The sequence below is a fragment of the Humulus lupulus genome, chromosome 8 (assembly GCF_963169125.1).
Source record: "Humulus lupulus chromosome 8, drHumLupu1.1, whole genome shotgun sequence".
Lineage (NCBI taxonomy): Eukaryota > Viridiplantae > Streptophyta > Magnoliopsida > Rosales > Cannabaceae > Humulus > Humulus lupulus.
The window spans coordinates 81,158,825-81,183,841 of record NC_084800.1 but is presented as its reverse complement, the minus strand read 5'-3'; the positions used below and the strand labels follow the sequence as shown (position 1 = coordinate 81,183,841).

The 25,017-nt window shown below is 32.4% G+C and overlaps 1 protein-coding gene across 3 annotated transcripts; it reads left to right on the top strand.

Moving 5' to 3' along the window:
* Positions 1–181: 181 nt before the first annotated feature.
* LOC133797942 (uncharacterized) lies at positions 182–21,714 on the top strand. 3 transcript variants are annotated; one of them, XM_062236075.1, is made up of 29 exons: positions 182–581; positions 823–1,076; positions 1,190–1,350; positions 1,859–1,924; positions 2,929–3,046; positions 3,170–3,279; positions 3,368–3,463; positions 7,185–7,308; positions 8,150–8,217; positions 8,393–8,479; positions 8,909–9,061; positions 9,164–9,259; positions 9,366–9,425; positions 9,524–9,642; positions 10,176–10,263; positions 14,944–15,048; positions 15,143–15,244; positions 15,332–15,384; positions 15,502–15,565; positions 15,683–15,817; positions 16,495–16,607; positions 16,695–16,788; positions 17,321–17,540; positions 18,404–18,534; positions 18,886–19,032; positions 19,197–19,325; positions 19,675–19,773; positions 20,362–20,400; positions 21,040–21,714. In XM_062236075.1, the coding sequence occupies exons 2-29, from the start codon at positions 836–838 to the stop codon at positions 21,175–21,177; spliced, it is 3,156 nt and encodes a 1,051-aa protein (XP_062092059.1). In that variant the 5' UTR covers positions 182–581; positions 823–835; the 3' UTR covers positions 21,178–21,714. The 3 variants fall into 3 exon arrangements, with proteins under 3 accessions (XP_062092059.1, XP_062092058.1, XP_062092060.1); XM_062236074.1 differs by having other exon boundaries at positions 15,140–15,244; XM_062236076.1 differs by lacking the exons at positions 182–581; positions 823–1,076 and having other exon boundaries at positions 1,236–1,373; positions 15,140–15,244.
* Positions 21,715–25,017: the final 3,303 nt, after the last annotated feature.

The following is a 25,017-nucleotide window of genomic DNA, read 5'->3' as shown; positions in this document are numbered from 1 at the left end:
ATAATTTTGTCGTAAAAAGGATGTAAATACTCCAATTTTTGATTGAATGTGTGTTGTTGTGTTGGAAAGGAAACTATCTGAAAAATAAAAAATTTATTGTAATATTGAACAAAATAAAATAGTGTCATAATAAATACTACTTATTTATTTCTTAGAAAGTCCTTTTCTTGATTAAGTTTTGGCCATCGTAGTGTGTAATTGCAGACTCTCCAAGAAGCCAAAGCCAAGTAGGCGACGCCAACCCAGCAAGCAAGCCCAAAAACGGAATCCACACTCTGGACTCTGAAGTCGATGTTCTCTATTTCAATCCAAAACTCGCTCCTTTGAAACCATTTTGGATCTCAGATCCATCGCAAGTCTCACCTTGCGCTCCTCTCTTCCTTCTTCGCTACATTTCATCCACATACCGTACATCAATCGATCATTCTCATTTCTTTTTCTCTTCCTTTTATCTGAAGTAGTTTGTCTCTTGCAAGGTTCTTGAATTTTCCGCGATTCTTCTGTTCCGAAGAAAATAATTTTCTTGAAGGTTTTTTTCCTCGGAATTTTGTGTTACGCAGCGAATTTTCGGCGTTGCTGTGGTAATTTCTCTCGATCTTATGCACTGATGAGTTTTTCAGATTGGGGAGTCCTAATTTTATCTGAATTTGTAATCTTTTTGGGTGCCGAGAAAATCTGGTTCACCGGTTTCTTTAATCGATAATGATCCAAATAACAAACGAAAATGATATTGAACTGAGGTTAACTCTGTTAATTTGAGATAAAATACTCATGGCGTAATTGGTAATTAATCGGAATTTGGTGAAAATGTGATAATGTTAGGTTTCTTGCTGTAATGGAGAGCTTGGCTCAACTGGAAGCGCTGTGTGAGAGGCTATACACTTCTCAGGACTCAGTTGAACGAGCTCACGCAGAGAATACTTTGAAGTGTTTCTCTGTGAATACTGATTACATTTCTCAGTGCCAATACATTCTTGACAATGCACTTACCCCGTATGCATTGATGTTGGCTAGTTCCAGTTTACTAAAGCAAGTCACGGAGCATAGCCTTGCTTTACAGCTTCGTCTTGATATTCGTAATCTTCGATCTTTCCCTACAAATAGAGTTTGTCTTGAATGTGATTATCTGGGGGAATTTTTGTTTTTTAGTATATATTGTAAGTTGACTGCTGTGATATTTTAACTGTAGGGAACTACCTTATCAACTATTTGTTCGCTAGAGGACCTAAGTTGCAGCCTTTTGTGACTGCTTCTTTAATCCAACTCTTATGTCGAGTTACGAAGTTTGGATGGTTCGATGATGACCGGTTCCGGGATGTGGTGAAAGAGGCGACGAATTTCTTGAGCCAGGTGATATGTCTATGACATAGTGGGTGCGTGCCTTTGTGATTTAATGTTTAGCATGCATGACTTGCTTATTGCTAAGGATGGTACATCTGTTTGTTATTTTGAATTCTATCCTCTTTTTATTATTATCATTGTTGTTGTTGTTGTTGTTGCAATAGTAATTAGATTTTTGATGTTTGTTTACTATCCTGTTGTGTGCTTAGCACTAAACGTGCTAGGCTTACAGTAAAAAGGGTATCTTGTATTATTTGTGTAGAGAAACTTGAGTTAATACACTCTTTACAAACACATCTCATCTTATTCCTAAAGTAAAGAGTGTTTAAATAATATTTTCCCACAAGGTGCAATTTCTAACAATGCTATTGCTAGTTTTACAATGTGTTTGTTGATTAAGTCAATCTTAAGGTGCTGCCACTGACAGTCCCAACTGGTACTGCTGCCTGCTATTATTTAATTTGAAACTGGTAGTATCTTTCGAACTGATGAGTCACTGGACTTTTTACTTTACCAGGCAACATCAGATCACTACACCATTGGTTTAAAGATTTTGAATCAGCTTGTGTCTGAGATGAATCAGGTCAGTAGTCAGGTTTTTGTTAATCATTGTGCAAAATCACAATTTGGTGCTCAAAGTTCTTCATTACTTTCTTTAGAATTTCTTGAAAGGATCATGTTGTCAAATTTCTTTCTATGCAACGCCAACGCCCAATCTTATTGTTTTACTTCAAATAATACAATTTTATCATAACAACTTTGGAGCATTATATTCCACTACTTGTATTATTAAAGTAAAAAATAATAATACAAGAGGTAGAAAGGTGTACAAAGATTGTACCACCCATCATAGAAAGAAAACATAAAAAAAAAAGGTTCAGAAGACACAACTACGTTACAAGAAAACCTGCCAATTCCATGAAGAAGATACATGGCATTGAAGAGATGAAACTTGCAGTTTGAAGGGTTTTCTTAAGATTATCTTACCATGAAATTATAGGTTTTCAAGATTATAGTTGGAATTAATTATATGGTTTGCAAGATCTTTGGCATTGAAGTGATGAAACTTGCAGTTTAAAGGGTTTTATTAAGACCAATCTTACCACAGAGAAGTTATAGGTATGTAGGATTATAAATAGAATTAAAGTATGCCTTCTTCTTAATTGACACAAAGGAATGATGTTCTTAAGAGGACTTCACAGCCTTATTTGCTCTCAATTGTTTGATCTGCATCAACTGAATATATAATTAGTTTGGAAGCAAAAGTAGATACATGACACGATGAAGACTACATCGTTCAAATTCAGCATTTTTTTCCCTCCTAGTCTTTATGTTAAATAACGTTTTCAGCTTCATTTCATATAAGTTAATTTCTTCATCATCTCCTGCTAGACTTCTTAGATTTATTTACTGATTTGGTCTGGTGGAGGGTGAAAAAACTTTCTTGCTTTGATTTGTTTTTCTTTACTCTTTTTTGGTTTATGATTATTGTGCTCAAAGCTTTCCTTGTTTGTTTCTAATTTACTAAGTACTCGTTTAATCCTCCACTCTAACTTTGTTTGTTTGTCTATATTGCTAAAATTTTAGCCTAATCCTGGTTTGCCATCAACACATCATCGAAGGGTTGCCTGCAACTTTAGAGATCAGTCACTTTTCCAAATATTCCAAATATCATTAACTTCATTGGGCCAGCTGAAGAATGATGGTAATAGACTCTCTCTCTCTCTCTCTTTATGCAATTGTGTGTGTATATATGTTGCCCTCGTATGATATCTCTCTATAGTCTTCGCAGCTTTGGTCAATTTTAAATTCTTGATTTCATTTGTAGTGGTGGATCGATTGCAAGAGCTGGCTCTTTCTGTTTCACTTAAGTGTTTGTCCTTTGATTTTGTTGGCACCTCAATTGATGAAAGTTCTGAAGAGTTTGGCACTGTTCAGGTATTTACCTCTTCTGTTTGAATTATATTCTTATCAATAAGTATTTGTGTTGTGCATTGCAAAGTAAATATAGTTTCTGATTGTATAGATACCATCCTCTTGGAGGCCAGTTTTGGAAGATCCTTCAACGCTTCAAATATTCTTTGATTACTATGCCATCACAAAGTCCCCTCTTTCGAAGGAGGTAGTAATGCATCTTTTGTTGTTTTCAATATTTATGGTTATGACTTGTAAGACAATTTATTCAGAATTCATCTTCGCTTCACTGCAATAATAATTATTGTTACGCTTGTTGTTAGAAAGTATAGCTTCTTGCTACTCTTGCTTTTGTTTAGGATGGACAGATTAGGTTTCAAGCTTATTATTAACAACTTTCAAGTTTTTTAATTGAGACTCAAGGTGACTCTTACCGATTGCCTTTAGGAGTCTGAGTCATGCCCTTGAACGATCTTAGTGAAACTTTGTTTTCGAGTAGTGATTCCTTGGTGACTAGAGAAATAGGAAGCATTCTATTAATGGTGGAGTTAGTGTCAAACTTCATTCATGGTTACTTGGCTGGTGGCACACTTTGGCCACCAGATATCCTTATTTTAGTCGATGGATAGTGTGAGTATATTTGCAATTCTTTGACTTGATAACTATTTTGAGTATAAGCCACTGAATTTAGAGGCTGGAAAGCTGCCTGAAGTTAGGGGAGCGGTATCTTCATGATCGGTCTTTGGAATATCTAGTGTTACTTCAATCTTATGGCGTGGTCAATATTAATCTGTACACAAGTTAAAAGAAAAGTCAGCGATATTGTTTTAGTTGCCATTGGCTTGCTGGATTGTTTGGAATAATAAGGTAGGGTCGATTGAAGTGATGGGAAATACAATGATGGATTTAGGCTCATTAAAGTAATTCAATGAGTGTTTTTTTTTTCCACAAGAAATGAAACTATATTGATCAATATTGTATCATACTACCAAAAGAGGTTAGCTTAGGCAGCATGCCTAAAGCTAGACTCACTTGAGGCAAAAACTAAAAAATCCATCCCCACCAAAAAAGGGAAAAAAAAAGAAGAAACAAACAAATAAAAAAACTTCAAACAAGAGCAATGTTAAATTACTACAAACACCCCCGATCACTTAACAGATCAAAGAAAATGAAACAACTCTTTCACACTCTTTAGCCATATGAAAACCCAAAGCTTGATCCTTTTCCAGATCTACTTCATCTCATTCTCCTTATCTTGAAAATCTTACCATTCCTCTCCAGTCAAATTACCCTTATAGTAGCCAATACTCCACAGTTCTATATTAACTTCCTTATTTATTTTAAAGTCTTTTACAAACTCTTGGATCATAATTTCTAACAGCTCTTTGAAACAATCCATTGTTTGCTAAATCAGCCAGAAACTTAGTCCATAAAATCCCTGCAAATTGACAATGTAAGAAGATGTGATATGTAGACTAAGATTTACAAATAACACAGCATGATGGGAATTCGCTTAGTATGGACTTTTTATGGATATCACTAATTGAGGAACTTCTCTATCACTCACCTTTCTTTGAAAATGAAACATTTCAAGAAGAATTTTAATGGATATTACTAATTGAGGAATTTTAATGTTCAACTCTCATCAACTAATCTGGTAATAAAATGCAGTTTTAATAGTTGCCTTTAAAAGTACTAATTGTATCTTCAATATACTTTCTATGATGAATGCAATGATAATTTCCTTAAGAAAAAAAAAACATATCAAGAAGAAAAATCATTAATTGCACCACTCCAAGTAAAAAAAAACTCAGATATCACTTTTTTCTTCAACTAAGAGTATAAGATATCCTATATAAATTTTGGAAACAAGCTTCTAGTGGTCTACTTCTATTTCCTATTATAAATCTCAAAACAATTGAAGAATTAGGCTAACAACCAAAAATAAACCTCTAAGGACTTTTAAATAAAGCTCGAGTTCTGCCTTGCATCCCACCCTTGCTATGACACCCAATTTTTTTTTTAATGATTTTATGCCATAACTTATTTGGCTCAAGATGAAATCTCCATTTCATAACTAAGGTGGCGTATGGTTTAGTGGATGGAATTAAAATGGTAATGAGAATAGTAATAGAATGGAATAAAAATAGTAGTGAGAATAATAATATGATGTTTGGTTTATTTCTGGAATAAAAATTGAAATCATAATTTTCTTTTTGGTTGTGTGTATGAATATGAAGGAATAAGTGTTGTATTGACAAAAACATCATACTTCAATTATGTATATATGTATATATATTTATGTAAATATTCAAAATTAAACTAAGTTGAAAATAGAATTATGATTTAAATAAATAACAAAGTAATAATATTATTTTAGATAGTTTGAATCATTTTGTTTATAATTAAAAACTATCACTTAATTTGTAATAGATTAAAATAATTTCCCATTTAACATTTGTAAACATTTTCAAATGTAATTACAAAAAGATTTTATTAAGACTAAAAAATTTCAAGTGTCCTTAGAGTTCATCAAAATAGTGGAAGAAGAAAAAATTATTCAAATTAAAAACTATCACTTAATTTGTAATAGATTAAAATAATTTCCCATTTAAAATTTGTAAACATTTTCAAATGTAATTACAAAAATTTCAAGTGTCCTTAGAGTTCATCAAAATAATGGAAGAAGAAAAAATGATTCAAATTAAAAAAAGAAAAAGGAGGGATAAAAGAGTCATATTTTAATTTCATTTGAATGTTTCCTTAGTAATGGAATTATCTTTCCATGGGTATACGAGTGGAATAAGTATTCCACTAAGTGATGGAATTACCATGGTTAGGGATTACAAGGATTTAAAAGGCAAAGCAAACAAAGGAATCCAATATTTGATTCCATTCCAATCTTCATTCAACCATACCAAACATGCTGTAAATTCGTTGAGTTGATTAAGCTATTATGATGATTTTAGAAATTAACACTAAGATTTTGTTGAGTGCTTTGTGCTATTGATGAAATGAAAAAAAAAAATCAATAGACCTACACAGAATATTGTTTTTCTTTTGTGTTGAACTTGCACTTTTGGGATGTGGAGAGAGAGGATCATGGTAATTTCCACAGAGAATGAAAATTCTGATATGACATTGAAGTCCACAAAGAAATCTTGTCCTTGATAGTTTTCATTAGGTGTTTCTCATATATTTTTCTTGAAGATGTTCTAGTTTTTATCCCTAGATTTTTTTTTTCTTTTGTTCCTTCTATATTTTTTGTTTCTCATTGTCTGTTGCATTTCCTTGTTACTTTGATTTTGCAATTTCCTTCATGAACTTTACTATTTTTCTTGAGAGGATATATCATATTAGGGGTCATTTGAGCCACACATGGGTTACTGTGTTCTTCATTTGAACTTATTTAGTTAGACGTTTTTCTGTATTTTCTAGATTAGCTAATGGTAATTATAATTATCAAATAATTGACAAAGTGCAAGCCAACATTTTGCTTCTCTTATATGAAAATTTTAACAAAATTATGCTTAATTAATATGTCAGTTTTTTTATTATAAAACATGTAAAACAGAATGTTCTTGTTCTGAGGAAAAAGCGAGATTTCTTTTTTGCAGCATGGGATATTTCTTTGATGTCCCTTGTAGTTTATAAGTAATTTTCTTATTGTTTGGAAGAAACAATGGTTTGTCCTTTGAATGAGATTGTTTTTCTTATTCTTGATAATTGTAACTACATTAGTTATTCAACTTATTTGTATACATGTACTAAAAAAGTTTATCCTTTTGTTTTATTATTTTCACTTCCAAATACTCCTAAAAGAAAAAGTTTCTCCCCCCCATTTGAAATGTGAGTTTCTTTTTTAGTTTTTTGTGTTGTTTGCTGCTTTAAACCAGTTCTCTTAGGGTTTTCACTATTGTTGTTTCTAGGCACTGGAGTGCTTGGTGCGACTAGCTTCTGTAAGACGTTCTTTGTTTACAAATGATGCTGCTCGTTCTAAGTTTTTGGCCCATTTAATGACTGGAACCAAAGAAATCCTACAAACTGGGCAAGGTGTTGTTGGCTTGTTATATACTCTATTTTGCTTATGCTTTAATGATATTGAGCAGATGTATATATTTTGGTCTGTTTAATGTGCATGGGTGTGTAGGTACTACATTAGTATGTGATTGTGTTGTCTCATGTGTGTATTTTATGGTTATTATCCCACTAAAACATACTGATATGTTTGAACATTTTTTTTTTCATTATTCCTTCAACTGTGTCTGGCCCAAACATCTTTTATTAAAAGTAATGGTCTGAACTTTAGTAATTAATTTTTTAATGTATTGGTTTACATAATAGCTTGATTACTTAGGTTGGTGTTTCTATAAGAAAGGAATATGATATAAAAAAAGAGCCATATTATTGGGTCTCCTGTGACATGGATGGATTTTGGGTCTGGAAGGATCACTAAATCCTCTCTACATATTCTTTACAACCCAAGAAGATAATGTTGTAATAACAATGACTGAAAAGGGTTAGTGAATGCTACCAGATTTTAGTAATTGGATAGATTGGAGGGTAATAGAATCTGTGAAATGGAGGTAGTAGGAATTGTGTCTGGTCTGAAAATCTCTTATTAAAAGTAATCTGGTAGCATAGAATGATACTGGGTCTCCAGTGACATGGAATTTGAAAGAAACTTAGTAATTATTAGATTTGATAAAGGTTTTGCTGAATGCTAGAAAGCAAACATTATTGATAAGAAAATGAGACATCAAAATATGCTATCCTGCAGAGTTGCATCTAGTTATCATATTCTGCTGTGAGTTTCTATTGAACTTGATCTTTATTTATTTTGTTCCTTTGAGTTTGCTGATTGTCCAGAATGATTTGTGGCACTTGGAATCAGGTCTTGCAGATCATGATAACTACCATGAGTATTGCCGTCTCCTTGGTCGCTTCCGAGTGAATTACCAGGTACTATTATAGGGTCTTTGATATCATGTTTCCTTTTTTTGGCTATGATAGTGCAATACGGCTTGTTATGGCTTATGTGTGTCTATGATACTTCTGTGTCTAAACATGCAATGGCTGCACATTTTACATGCCTTTTGAAGCCACATCCTTGTTTATCATTTTAACTTTGTTGCAGTTGTCAGAGCTCGTAAATGTTGAAGGTTATAGTGATTGGATTCGATTAGTGGCAGAATTCACTTTAAAGTCTTTGCAATCTTGGCAGGTTCGTATTGTTAGTGTTAACTGTTGCACAAATGTTGTCAGCCAAAAGAGTACCACATAAAGATGGAAAAAACAGAGAGACAAGTATTGGACACACTCACATAATATTTCTGATGAAGCTCTGCATGAGATATTACTTTGATAGATTAATTTCTTCTTTCTATTTGTTTATTTTCGTTAATATTTTTTGTTTCTTTATCTTTAAAATAAAATAAAATTATATATAATAAAAAAACTTAAAAGAAAAAGAGGGGTAGCTTAAACCTACAAAATAATTGCTATAGTTTTATGATTCCCAAATATAGGGTTAGGCAGGAAGCCCCAGTTTCATACTTGGGCTCACTAAGCGAGTTTGGAGGATTTATAGGTATATTATATATATTTATAAAATTCTACTTGAAGTCATGACAAGTTTTTCATATTCTGACAGTGGGCCAGCAGCAGTGTATATTATCTTCTGGGGCTTTGGTCTAGATTAGTGACATCTGTACCATATTTAAAAGGTGATGCACCCAGCTTACTGGATGAGTTTGTTCCTAAGATTACTGAAGGTTTTATTACGTCCAGATTTAACTCTGTGCAGGTATACATTATATGCTTCTCTGGGGGCTCTCATATTTTATTTGATATAAGATTTTGAGGAAATTCTGTTTTCTCTCTAATTGGTCTTCTTTGTATTTTGTAGGCTGGATTACCTGACGATCCATCAGAGAATCCTTTAGACAATGTTGAACTTCTTCAGGATCAATTAGATTGCTTTCCTTACTTGTGTAGATTCCAGGTTCAGTTAGTTCACTTATATTTTTTTATTGATTTTAAACCTTGAAGCTATACATACTTGTAATTCTTACTTCTGTTTGTGTTTCGGTTACTTTGTCTTGTTGCAGTATGAAAGCAGTAGTATGTATATCATAAACATAGTGGAGCCTATTCTGCAGACATATTCGGTATGCCAGTACATTTGGATTGACATATATCTCAAAAATGAAATAGTTTCGTATTAATTTTTTGGCTGATGATTAATAGTAATAATTGAATAAAACAGGAAAGAGCTCGAGTGCAGACAACTGATAAAAATGACATATCTGTTATTGAGGCTAAACTTGCTTGGATTGTTCATATTGTTGCTGCTATTGTCAAGATAAAACAATGTACTGGTTGTAGGTAAAAATCTACCCTTAAGAAGTTCACCTTTTCGATTTCTTATTTTTATTTATTTCATTGCTTTATGGCGCGTTTACTAAACTGTAATAGAATCGGAATAAAATCTAGAAGAATTAGAATCATTATTTTTTTAAGTTGTTTACTAAAACTAATTGAAAATGGTTGTTTACTAAAACTAATTGAAAATGGAATGAGAATGAGAATCATTTTATATTGTTTACATAATCAGGAAACAAAATCGGAATCAGAATACTACAAATGGACTAAATTGCACTTTTAAAAAGAATATATATCATTTTCCTTTTATTAAAAGATATAATTTAAAAAATAAAAAGAAAAATAATTTTTTTTAACAGTAATTCCATTCTTAAGGAGATGAGGGAGAACCTTTCCTATTCTTTCTTCCTTAATCCATGTGGATCCTACTATTTTCTCCCATTTCTAAAATTTGGTAAATAAGTGAATGAGAATCATTACCATGCAAGTGATTCCCATTATCATCCTTCAGCTGGCTTCCCTATCTTTTTGTGCAGTTCTGAGTCACAGGAAGTGCTTGATGCAGAACTTTCAGCTCGTGTTTTGCAATTAATAAATGTTACTGACAGTGGACTACATACCCAGGTAAAGCAGCAAGAATAACCTTTACTATGATTTTTTTTTTGAAAGGACATTGTGAATTATTTTTTTTAGAAGAGACAAACGTCACATATCCATGAGTGACCTCCTACCAAGTTTATTAAGAACCCTCACTTATGGCGGTGGAAAACCATCATTGTGAATTAATTTTGAATGAGAAGTATAGCCACCTTTTTCTAAGCATTATATACTTGTACTGTTATAGTTCAGTGTGATGACAGGCATCTCTTTTATTTCTTTTAACCAATACAGTTTTTTCATCTTACTAGACCTTGCTTATTGCTGTAACGACCCAACTATTCTAAACCTTGGACCATTAATAACTACTATATTAATCTTAAGAAAAACATAAATATGAAAACACCATAACTTTATTTAAAGCTGTAAAGTAAAGGTTTAAATACATAAAAATCTTACTTAGGATATGGGATCCCATTGTTTTGAAAATAAAACAAAACATAGCTTAAATAAATTGATTACAAAATCAAGTGCGGAAAATAATACATAGAAATTATAATTTAAAGACTTAAAGACTTCATCCTCTAATCGAACGCTCAGTCCATCGATTCCATCCTGTCTCAATACACATCCCCAAGCTGCCAAGAACCTTTCCCGCCGCCATAGCTATTTTCCTGCACATATAAACATAAAGGAATGGGCCTAATGCCCAATAAGGAAAAACTAACAACATAAATCATATACATAAAATTTATATCATATGCTAAAAACATATCATAAACATATACTATAAACGTATCAGAAGCATATTTCATATACTACTACAATAGCCATTATACTACTTAGGGCTTGTTAACTAATCAAGTCATATGCCCATTAGATTTGTGGGGTTTGCTAGCTAAGCAAGTCATATGCCCATAAATTTATTGGGGCTTGTTAGCTATACAAGTCATATGCCCAAGTCTATCAACATACTTAATATAACATAACATATAACATATCATATATCATATAAAATCCTATCCTATTTTCCTTACCAATAATACCGGAATATGAGAACAAGATCGTGACTTTAGAACACTCCTAAAAAAACCATAATAGAGTGGTGAGTATACTAAAGAAAAGAGATGGAAAGAATAAACTACACTATCGAAACGATACTTACCAACGAAAACCTTAAGTTCGAAGAACTTAGATGCCTAACCAAGAATAGAGAATACGAGTTAGGATTTGAGTAGAAAAACTGTAAGAACTTAAGGAAACAATACAGAAATGAACTAGAATTTGGAATACCTTGCTTCTATGACCGAACTACTCCTCGAAACCGAAATATACTATAAACCTTGTTTCCCGAGTGTTTATTAAGCTTATAATTATTAAACTTATAACCCCAACTTAAGTACTCTATAGTCTCACTAGCACCTGGAAGGCTTTGATCAATGCTTGAAGAATGAATAAAAAAGCTTGGTGCTAGGTCCTATTTATAGAGTTCTAGGAATAAAAATCTTCTTTTTGGCTTAGAATAAAAATAATGAATTTAATTGAAAATATTTGAATATTCTTCAGCCAAAGGCTTAGGAGTTGGTCAAATTGTTCAGAGAGAGGTTTAAGGATTCAAAACTTGATTTTTAAAACAAAAATAATAAAACACAAATAGAATCCTAACTTCTAACCCCCTAAATCTTGTAACTCTAAACTCACCTGTAGTAAAATCAACATATCTGTAGCTTTAGGACTCCGATTTAGACTCTCTTTATACCGTTAGAAAGCTAATTCAATTATCTACAACTTTCTAGAAATACTATTTTTCGAAATTCATAACATAACTAGGTTAAAAATAGGTCGGAAGTTATAGTACCTTAAAGTTACGAAAAATTTATTTACAACCTAATCCACAAATAAATAAAATTGTGACAAATGTTATGCTCCTAACAGATTCTAGTGAAGACTAAGTCTTATATTTCCCTTATTTTATCATTAAAATGATAATTCCTTAATAATCATGATAATTCCTTAATAATCATGCATATGACAAGTGTCATAATCCTATTGGCTCTATCTGAACCTTAGGAATAACTATGCTCATAACAAGTGTCATATTTTTATTAGCTCTATCTAAACCTTAGGTTATAATAATTGTCATATTAATAACCAGCAATATTAATCAAACCTTATGTTATAATTAATATTCTTAAACTATAGGTTAAACTTATAAAATCTACAAGTGTTACTACGAGTGTCCAACTAAGTCGCGGCTTGAACCAAAATCCATAGTCATAAACATACTACAACTACTACTAGCTATTACTATTACTACTTCTATCTAATAAGTAAAGTTCTTAGACTCTATAATTGCTACTGTCCCTCGGTATAGTAATGGCCTCATTGATTCCTCAGTAAATACCTTAGTTTTATGTCTTCTGCCATTTTAATCTTGAGTCGGGTGATATTTATCCCTGGAGCAACTATTTCACCTTTTCAGTCAGTGTTATTATAACATTATCTTGTTAGGTTTTAAAAAATATGTGAAGAAGATTCAGTGACCCTTCCTTTTAAAGGTCAATAAGAAATAATGGAAGTGATATTATCATTATATAAGTTAACAAAGGATGGTTTCACTGAGAAGCGGCAGGACAGCCTTGTTCTAATAAGAACTTTTTCAAATTGTCAGCAGGTAGATAGTGAATAATAGAGTAAACAGTTGATGAAATGGTGTTAGACAGACAGATTCTGCATAATGCAGAAGAAGTTTTTTTCAGTCTATTAGAAAAATTAAATTTCAAGGATGGACTGTAGTAGTAGAGGTTTGAAGTTGAAGGAAATTCATGGAGAATTGAGCCTTTTCAGTAGTATTATGATAAATTCTTCTTGAAATTTAATGATTTCTAATGACAATGGTCAGCCTTAACATTTATTGCTTGGATTCTTCTTTATTTTTGTTCACTATTTTATTTTCTGTTCTACTGATTGCTAATTATGGGAAAGATGAAAAGATACAAGCTTGGTTAGATTTTGCTCAGTTGGCGGGTAAACCCCATGAATTCATCATTTAGTGAATGCAATGTTCTTAAAGAATTCATCATTTAGTGAATGCAATTCCTTACAGAGCATATCATGGATATGTTGCCTTGTCCTTTTGTGGGTAGGGAATATAAGGGTTTGATCTGCAATCTGCTGTAGTATATTCTATTATGCGGTTAATTTATATATTTGTTTTTTTTAATAAGAAACAGAGACTTTCAAAACTAAGAGTAAAACCTATAATCACAATTTTTACAACATACAGGATTACTTAAGAAACTCCCAATCCCTGGATAAAATCATAACTCTTTAACTGAGAAATGTAATATAAGCCAAGTAGGCAAATTTGTTTGAAAAGAAACATGGACTGATGATGAAATGAGAGTACATACAAGATGATAAGTTATCATTGTAGAGTTCCAACCGAAAACCTCTCTCCTGATATTTCTTTTGCCGAAAACCTTCCTCCTTTTTTTCAATCTTAGATAAACCTTCAGTTTCTTCTGCTCAACTCCAATCCTATCTTCATCCCCTTCCCTCTCAAAATCAATTTCATTTTGGCAGGTTTCTTGGGCCCGATGAAGTCTGACCACTAGCAATTTTTTTGCTTGGTAAAATCTCTCCTCCCTTTTGGTCTGATTTTCTTCAACCTCCCCTTAAGATTCTGAAACCTATTCTTCTCAATCATACTACCTTCCATAACTGTTGGTGGAGCATTATTGTAATTGATGTTCACAAAGTAGTTAGGCCCATTGGAAACTCTATCAAGAGAACTAAATCAACAGTAGATTAGAATAAAATAAAACAAGTACGTAAATTAATTGCACTCAATTTTACACATTACACACTTCAATTGTGAGTTTGTCCTCTTGGGGTATCATGCTTTTAGTGAAAAAAAAGATGACGTAGAATAAAGAACTAGCATTTGTTCTTGCCCTCAAGGGGCAGCTTGGTTGGTTGAAGTCTTTGGATATGGTGCTTTGCTTCCTCAAATTTCAAGTTTGATCCTTCTGGTGAGCTTAAAATACTACCCTCTAGTGTTTCCCAGATGATGGGGTTGGGACACCTAACTGACCTCCCCAGTGAGGACCCTATGGTCTGGTAAAAAAAAAAGAACCACTTTGTTCTTATGTTGCATCAGATTGGTTACCTTATAGTGGATTCTGTAGCAAAGCTCCTAATTGTGGTCCTTGTGAGAGATAATCTTGTGTAACAAAGTTTTTTGAATGACTACAAGTCTACAATTTGTTTTGTATCTAAGATGTCTCAAGTAATTGAGATATTCATTAGTAATTAAAATGTTTTTTTTTGTTTTTTTGGCTGTTCCTGTATATATTTGTGTTTTGTTAAAAACCAAGAAGTATTGCACGGTTGGTATGCAGCAGTTAATGTAATTTTTCCTTTCTCTCTTTGTTGTGTCATTCAATTGTTACTTGGGAAATACTAGATATTATCTAATAAATACACCGTCTACAAAGACAAATATAGATATATCTATGCATGTGTATTGCATATTGTGTGTTATTTGTCTATTGGGTTTGCATTTTGTATGGTTTAGATCGAGGCTTAGTTGAGTTTAAATTTGCACACCTTTGCTTCAGTTACTTTTTACCTGATGTTCTCAATCTCCTTTGACATTGTTGATTACTCTTGAATCATTGGGTTTGTACATTCTGGATTTGACAGAGATATGGTGAAGTGAGCAAACAAAGGCTTGATCGAGCAATTCTTATTTTCTTTCAACATTTTAGGAAGTCTTATGTGGGTGATCAGGCCATGCACTCCTCAAAGGTAATTTTATTTTTCCCCCCGTCCCTTCAGTAAGACTTACCTTTGTTGTTATGGCCAACATTTTTTTTTGAGTCTTTTCTTTCTGTTGCAGCAGCTATATGCCCGGCTGTCTGATCTTCTTGGACTTAATGATCATCTGCTCATGTTAAATGTTATTGTTGGAAAGATTGCTACAAACCTCAAGTGTTACACAGAGGTAAAATGATATTTACCTGCTCACTGTAATGCTGTGTACTTTAATTTTTATGGTTTATTATGAATGCTTCTATACTTTTTTTTTCAGAGTGAGGAGGTCATCGATCACACTTTAAGTTTGTTCCTGGAGCTTGCATCTGGGTAAGCTATGTTACTCAGTTGATTTTGATCAGAGCCTTGGAGCCTGTTTTTTTTTTTTTATTTGAAACAGTCTCCTTATGTACCTTATCCTTTTGCCGTGCAAATATATATCGACAGGTACATGACTGGCAAGCTTCTTTTGAAATTGGACACAGTTAAATTTATAGTTGCAAATCATACTGTAAGTCTTTATATGAAATATATCTGCTTTATTTTATGGTTCCTTGATTTTTTAATAGTCTCTGGAATTACATTTTATAGTTATATTAAGATTTTTCCGTCCTATTTCTTAATCCAGAGGGAGCACTTTCCATTTCTGGAAGAGTATAGATGTTCTCGTAGCAGGACAACTTTCTATTACATAATTGGTTGGCTAGTATTTATGGAGGACAGCACTGTGAAATTTAAATCTTCGATGGATCCTCTTTTGCAAGTACTGACTCCCTTTCTCTCTCTCTCCCCTAACTTCCACATCCAAATGTTGTATAGCAGAACACGCTTTTAAGCAGTATCTCAACTTAATGCATTTGCCGATGCACTTTCTTTTTTCTTGCAATAAAACTAGTCACTAATGGATTAATATTAGAGAACAGACCAGTTTATGCCTTGTTGTCATACCTAGGTTAAAATTGTATAATTGCCATTCCAAGAGACCTTTTATAGTTAGCAGTAGCTATTGTTATTCATATCCACTTTTCTTTATTGTTGTTATTTAATTGGTAGTTATTGTTTGTTTGTTTGATTGTTATTATTATTTTTTTACAACAACTGAACAAAATATCTAATGGATTTGATGTTGTGTGAAAAAATATTTTTATGAAGATTTAGCTCAGCTGTATTAGGACATTTAGATTGACATAGATCAGATGACAGACCATGTTTGGTGTTGGTTGGAATGAAATCTGTATAAGTTATTGGCACAGTAATTTTTTTGAGGGTTTGTGAGGATAACATTTATTTTATTTTTAAAAACCATTTTGTATGAGTGTAGTTGTAATCATTTGATGTATCTTAGTAGCTGGTATTATTCTTATTTTTCTTTACTATACTAAAAAAGCTGCTGGTTCAATGTTTAATTTAGTAAGTAAAGAAGTGCTTATGGTTTCTTAGGTTTTTATCACCTTGGAGTCTACTCCTGATTCAATGTTTCGCACTGAGACGGTGAAGTATGCATTGATTGGGTTGATGAGAGACCTTAGAGGAATTGCCATGGCCACAAACAGGCAAGTATTATTGCATATATCTTAACTGGATTCAAGAGGTCTTGAGCAATTTTCTCATGATCTAATTCTTTGTTTAATGTTTTTCAGTCGCAGAACATACGGGCTTCTTTTTGATTGGCTCTATCCTGCACACATGCCACTTCTTTTGAAAGGGATTTCACACTGGTCTGACACACCAGATGTAAGGGATAAAGTTAACCTTTATTGACAAACTTGAATAATGTTGATTCACATTGGTCATTGACATTCTAATATCAAATTGGATTTATAAATATATATTTATATATATATATATTTGATCTGGTGAAAGAGGTTTGTAAGTTCTGGAAGCATTGCTACTCATGTGCAAATGTTTTGGAGGTGTAAAATGTTTTGGTGAAGCAAAAGAAGGATTCTCTGCTGTAATGCATATCTTTGTGTTACATTTTTCTGTTGGCTGCTTTCACAAGAAAACTTTAAATGAAATGCAACTGGATTACGCCTTTAAATTAAATTGACAATTTGTTTCTTGGCGTTGAGATGTAGTCAAGACTAGGTTTCATTTAGTTTAATAATTGTTAGGTCTTGGAGAAGTCAAAGTTAGGCCCTTTAAACTCTTGAAATAAGGAGCATCTCTCTCACTTTTGGCTGTATAATTTACTTTTTTTGGTTGTTATATTTTATTATCTTATAGAATGGTAATTTGGTTGCATTTTTATTATTTGACCATGCAGGTTACCACCCCGTTGTTGAAGTTTATGTCAGAGTTTGTTTTAAACAAGGCTCAACGTTTGACTTTTGACTCATCCTCTCCCAATGGAATTCTTCTTTTTCGAGAAGTGAGTAAATTAATAGTAGCTTATGGCTCAAGGATTTTAGCACTTCCAAATGTTGCTGATATATACGCCTTCAAATACAAGGGAATATGGATTTCTTTAACTATTCTCACAAGAGGTGAGAACCTTTTTATTATTATTATTGTTAAGAAACAAGACAAATTTTATTAACAATCCACATCAACCATTACACATAACAAAGTTGAGTACATATTATAACATCATTTCACCTTTTTAAGTTCATCTAAGAAACTTAAAGTGTAGTAGAAGAAACAACTCTGAGGGAACTCCTTTTGGGTGATTTTTATAAATTATTTGTTCCTAGCTTTTGTTTGTAACTAACTAGACTCAAAGGAGTTATGTAACCTTTTGAATTTGAACATAGTAGATTAGTGAACAACAATATATTTCCTGAGTTCTGTGCTTGTTTTATGCGAATTCTACTGTCTGGCAGTTTTACTGATTTAGGTAGGTGTCAATGGTTACAACCACTTGGGTAGAACTCACTTAAAAAACAATAGTGCATATGAGAAGAGGGTGCCCAAGGGGTTATAAACCACCAACCAGTCCCAAAAGAGTAGCAACCTACTCTATCTCCTATTATCACCCCTTCCACAATGTGGGTCGCAATGAGAAGGTGTTGGCTTTGATATCATTTGTTATACCCACTTGGCATAAGACTAACCTACGGAAGAAGAGTGCCCAAGTGGTTATAAACTACCAACTTAACATGCACACTTTAGAAATATAAAAATATTATTTACTTCTCTAATATTTCTTTGATACAAATACATGGGTATATTTAAGTTTGACTTGCAGCAGAATGTTGGATCCTCACATCAATCAGTTGAAGTTTGCTTTAAATTCACAGTTGTAGACTGGCATATTATTACTCTGTTTCTTGGTTGAGTTTTTTGTGAAATAAATAACTTCTTGCAAATATGCCTAAACCTGACTGATCTATTATCTCTTATTTGGTAGCCCTTGCTGGAAATTATGTCAACTTTGGGGTGTTTGAACTCTATGGTGATAGAGCATTGGCTGATGTACTTGGTATTGCACTAAAAATGACATTGTCAATTCCATTGGCTGATGTACTGGCATTCCGAAAGGTAAGCAAATTTTTTATCTGTAAGTTTCTTTTGGACTAGTTCCAGCTATCTTAATGGATGTTCTATGTATAATCTCATGCGTTTTTCAGTATTTTCCATTTGAAAAAAATAATCTTGTATGTCATTTTTGGTAGAATCACTTTATGCAACACAACTAACCTTTTCCCACAAAAGCGAGGGAGGGATTTTTCTCCATCGTTTGCTAAACCATGTCTAAACTATATCATCATTGTTTGATTGGTGCATTTGAAGATATTATTTGTTGACTTGTTATGATTTCTCTCTACCTCGTATTGTTTTCATGAGTTGGCGTTTTTGCTTTGACCTAAAATATGTACCTTTTTTTTGCAGCTAACCAGGGCATACTTTGCATTCCTGGAGGTTTTGTTCAATTGCCATGTAAATTTTGTTTTGAACTTGGATACAAGCACCTTCATGCACATAGTTGGATCCCTTGAATCTGGCCTTAAAGGTCTAGATACAAATATCTCATCACAGGTGTGCCAACCATCTTAAGATCATTAATTCTAAGTTTTTCCCCCTTCCTGCTTCTTTATAAGTATGTAATTGAGCATTTATTCAGTATCTCTAAATTTGGCACCATGTTTAATATTACCATTTTTCTTATACTCATTCAAGTGCAACATTATCTTATGCTTCAGTGTGCTTCTGCTGTTGATACTTTGGCTGCTTTCTATTTTAACAACGTAACGATGGGAGAAGCACCCACATCACCCGCGGCAATTAATCTTGCTCGTCACATTGCAGATTGCCCCAATTTGTTTCCAGAAGTAAGAGAAACTGCATGCTACACCGCAGTTTGCTACAGTATTTATTTTTATTTTTGTGGCAAATAGTTTGCTTACATTATTAATTATTCTATGTTTTGCTCTCTTCTGAAAGAAGATAATATATCTTAAATTGAGTGATTGTTATGCCTTGTTGTTTTTAGAGTGACATAGTATTTTGTTTTCCATCTATTTAAAACATTTATCTTCTTTTTGTTAATTACTACAACCTACTAGAATTTCAACTTTGACTGCTGAAATTTTTACATCTGTAATATCTCTTATTTTCCTTTGTTGCTTTATTCTTATCTGTAGTTTTCTGAGCAACAATTTTTTTCTTTCATGTGTTCAGATACTGAAGACCCTGTTTGAAATTGTTTTGTTTGAGGATTGTGGTAACCAGTGGAGTCTGAGCAGACCAATGCTTAGCTTGATCCTTATTAGTGAGCAGGTACATTCATTCTTTAGATGTCATGTATGCTATTCTTTTTCTCTAACATTTTATAACCTGTACGCGATATTATTTTGTTTTAATAGTGAAAAAGTGTCATTTCTTGGCCCAAGTCTTCCATATGCATGTTTTGAAGATTTTGACATATGCAGTGCAGATCTTGTTTATTCTGTTGATATGATTTCTTACTACACTTAAGAAACCATTTACTCGTGAAGAGTTTCGATTATGTCTTATTTTTTCCTTTAGCATTTTGTCATTGGATAAGGAAGTCAATTTCTCAGAGACTTTCTGAAATGATTTTACTTTGGACAGTTTCAACGGGAAATGAATGTTGTGATATGGCAATCGAAGGATTCAATTCCTTAAAACTCTTTACAAATCAACATCCTGATATAACAGAAAACATTAAGTTTAACATATGATTTTATTTTGTGGCTAAATTTAACATATAATTATCTTTCTTAACAGTGTTTCTTTTGTAAACAAATCAACTTTACACCTCTTTTCAACTCCCTGATTTTCTCACTATTCGCTGTAGCTATTTTTTAATTTGTCTCTAATGGAAAGAGTTACTTTAATTTGCAGATGTTCTCTGATTTGAAGGTTCAGATTTTGGCTTCACAGGCAAGTTTCTTCAGCTTTTTTAATTCATCCTCCTAAAAGGATATTAAATACAAAAGTTGTTGGTTGGATAGATAGAATTTTCAATTACAGAAAAATTTACTTCCATGTTGCGCTTTTCATTCTTGTTTTCTATGTAGGTTTTCTTTTTAATTATGATTTGCATGCATGATTGAATTTTGTTGGAATACCCTTCGTTGTTACTGATGAGTTAATCTAGTTGTTTTGACATCATTTTCGACTCGTGAAACATATTTGAATATTCGAGGATGACTGTTCACAAAATTCCGTTCCTATCTCATTATATATTTTTTCGGGATAAGAAACAGACATTATTATCATATTAAGAAAACAATACATAGATATGAAGTCTGGTTGTCTTTTTAACTACAACAACAAATCCCACACTAAAGAAAGGAAACAACAAATCTCACCCACTAACGAAAGCAGAAAACAAAAATTCCTTGCTCTTGTTATCACCAAAAAGCCATAATGCTACCCAAGACATTACTCTCTCCCATAATGACTTTATCTTCTCTTATTCTCCTAACATTCTGCTATTTTGTTCCTGCCTCTGTTTTTTGTCTGCTTGTATGCTGTCATCCTTGACATGAGTAACCCTTCAATTTTTTTGTCTTACAGCCAGCGGATCAGCATCAACGGCTTTTCTTGTGCTTTGATAAGCTAATGGCTGATGTCACTCGAAGCTTGGATTCAAAGAACAGGGACAAGTTTACCCAGAATCTGACTGTATTCAGGCATGAATTTCGTGTGAAATAACTATCTCTTTTATAAGTACCTGATTCAGTATACTACTCCAAGAAGAAGATGTTGGTTTGAAGAATCATAGCAGAATCATAGCCGCTATACTTCTCGTACGTGTGAACACAAGAATTACCTGTCCTTAGGTGAAGGGCATCTATATACTCTGGTTGCATGGTTTTGTTGGCTTCAATGCAAGAGAAGCTCAACTTTTGAAGTTCACAGTTTTTGTGAAATGACAAAGATGCACAAGGAATTTTCCGTGGTGATATTGTACAGATATTGCTCCGCGAGGAGAGATGCTGCACTTGTAGACGCTATAATACTAAGAAGATTTCTCAGGTCTGTAGAAGCTAGTGATGGGTTTGACAATTAGTTCCTAGTGTGTGTTTTTCAGTGTATTGATTCTTTTTAGAACCAAGAAAGATGTAAATGATCTATCTGGTTGAAGCTAACTGATGAATTAGTGTTACATTTTACATTGTACATTAACATCGAAAATATTCTTTGTATTTGTTGATAATAGAAGAAAAAGAAAATTTTAGGTGATTGCTATTTTATTAGTCTTCCCTTGCTTCTTTGTCATCTTTGGATTGGTATATTCACGTTATGTTTTTGTCAGAAATAAATATGGATGATATTGCTTGGAAATGTAATCGGTTATGATTGTTGGTTTTTAAATATGTTTTTTGTTATGCTGACAGAATATGACTAAAGCTTTTCATATTTACTCCTTGTTCAGGTGATGTAGAAGATAATATGTTGAAAGTCACTATAATGCAGCCCAGGATTAAAAATTTGATATGTTCGGCGATCTTATTATTTTTTTAATAAATTTACAATATTTATGTTTAAAGTTCTAAAAATATGGACTTTGAATCTTAAATATATACATATATATATATATTTATTTATTTATACAGAGGAAAGGGAATGGGTTACCAAATTGGTAACTCTGAGTCATCTAATACTGTAGGTTATTTGATATGGGAAATTTTATGTTATATGGATGATAATTTAGTGAGTTTTTTTAATATGCTAACATAAGTTACTATTCTAAATGTATGACAATTTTAATTTTTTGGACAAAAATACTCATAACATTAATACTACTTTTCTCTCTTAGTCCGAACTCTTTCTCTCTCTAATGCCACTCTCTCTCTCATTCTAATTTTGTAGATCTCGAAAAAAATACCAAAATTAAAAAAATAATAATCTAAAACGGATATTTGAGTAAAAAAATATGAATCGCTAAAGTTTTCGTTAAATTTCAGTGCAGAGTATCGAAATTGCATTGAAAAAGTATCGTTTTGGCCAAAAATCAAGTTTTCATAGTTGCATTGCAAGAGCATCGAAACATCATCGATTTGGCATCGAAAAAACATCGTTTTGGCAAAAAAAAAAACAAGTTTTCATGATTGCATCGCAAGAACATTTATTTTGCATCGACATAACATTATCTTGGCCAAAAATCAAGTTTCATGATTGCATTGCAAGAGCATCGAAATTGCATGAAAAGACGTTTTGACCAAAAATCAAGTTTTCATGATTGCATCGCAAGAGCATCGAAACACCATCGATTTTGCATCGATGGTGTTTCGATACTCTTGCGATGCAATCTTGAAAACTTAGTTTTTTTTGTTGCTAAAACAATGCTTTTTTGATGCAAAATCGATGGTGTTTCGATGCTCTAGCGATGCAATCATGAAACTTGATTTTTTGTCAAAACGATGTTTTTTCGATGCTCTTGCGATGCAATCATGAAAACTTGTTTTTTGGCCAAAACGATGATTTTTCGATACAAAATCAATGGTGTTTCGGTGCAAAATCGATGGGGTTTCGATGCTCTTGCGATGCAATCATGAAAACTTGTTTTTTTGGCAAAAAATTACTTTTTCGATGCAAAATTGATGCTCTTGCAATGTAATCATGAAACTTGATTTTTTGCCAAAACGATGCTATTTCGATGCAAAATTGATGGTATTTTGATGCAAAATCGATGATCTTTCAATGCTTTTGCGGTGCAATCATGAAAACTTGTATTTTTGGCCAAATCAATGCAATTTCAATACAAAATCGATGGTGTTTCGATGTTGTTGCAATGCAATCATGAAAACTTGATTTTTGGCCGAAACGATGCAATTTTGATGCTCTGCACTGAAATTTGATGAAAACTTTAGATGCTTATATTTTTTAATTCAAATGTCCGTTTGAGATGATTTTTTTTTTAATTTTTGTATTTTTTCGAGATCTACAAGATTAGAATGAGAGAGAGAGTGAGAGAAGGAGAGAATGAGAGACGTTAGAAAGAGAGAGTTCGGACTAAGAGAAAAAATGAGTGTTTGAATGTCATGAGTATTTTTGTCCAAAAATTTGAAATTGTCATATATTTGGGATAGTAACTTGGAAATATAGAATAACAAGAATATTTAAATAAGTTTGATTCTTTATCGGATCATAAAACCCCACTTTCCGAAGAGCTCTCCCTTCTCTTCGTGATCGAACAACAATTGCAACGATTCGATAACTGGGTCATTGGGATAGATGTAGATAAAATATACCCCCCCGAGAAACGTATACGAAGTTTTCTCCTCATACGGCTCAAGAAAATTCAAATGTTGGCATATTAAAAAATTTGAGTAAGTTATCATGCATATAACATAAAATTTTCGTTTGATATTATAGTGACTCACCACACGAGGTTACTTATTGTTATTTGATACTCACACAAGGTATTACTATTCTATAAAATTCATCCAAGTTACTTTACAAATACTAGTGAATAACTCTTTTTCCAAGTAAAACCACTCAATTAATCCTTATGCACCAGCTAAAATAATTTCTTAATGTTTTGTTGGGGTAATAAATGAAATAAAAAATAATATATTTTAATGGAGTTTACTCATTTGGCACATTTTGTTTTTGCAAAGTATCGTTCTGGTACTTTCTGTTTTCAATAATGCTCATATGGTACCCCGTATTTTGAAAACATAGATATTTAATATCTTAATTGATAAAATTTTGTCAATATCACCAAACTGTCAGCAATTATATATAATTTGTAGCTCGTATGATTGAGAGTAATTTGATTAAATTGGTAAAATTTTATTAATTAAATTTTAGTTTAGGGTACCAAACATGTATAATTTTAAAATACAGGGTACCAAATATGTACGATTTCAAAATATAGGGTACCAAATGAGCATTATTTGTAAATACAAGGTACCAAGATGATACTTTACAAAAATACAAGTACCAAATGGTTACCTACCTATATTTTAATGGTAAACTTAGTTGGGGCATGGGTTTTGCTCTCACTCGTGGTATCTTATTCGGTGATGTAAAATTGAGGAGAAGGATCTTAGTGGTTTGTATTTTGTATTATTTTACCTGTGTAGGGAAATTGTTATTTTTTCATTTGATACAATTAGACATTTTTGAAAAGTAAACTTCACTTTTTATTTTGGAGCAGAACTCTGTAAAGGTTTTTTTTTTTTTTCTTAGGTTGTTCCTTGGTTTTCAAAAAAAAAAATCACCTTGTGACTTAAGTACAACATTTCAAACTACTTACGAACTTTTGTCGCTAAAAAAATTAATTAATGAGTTAAGTGTCATTTTTTAAATTATTTACTGACTTTCACTGCAAATTTCCATATCAATTTTATTCTATTTCAGGCTCATTGTTACTATTTCTATTTCCATTCTCATTTTTATCATATTACTTTTAACTAGATGAACCTATATGTATACCTTGGGCAACTCTACATGTACTTGTGGGTTATTTTAAACTTTTTTGGTACCTTGGTCGATTATTATTTTGTTTGCTACCTTAATCTATATTGATTGGTACACTCATTG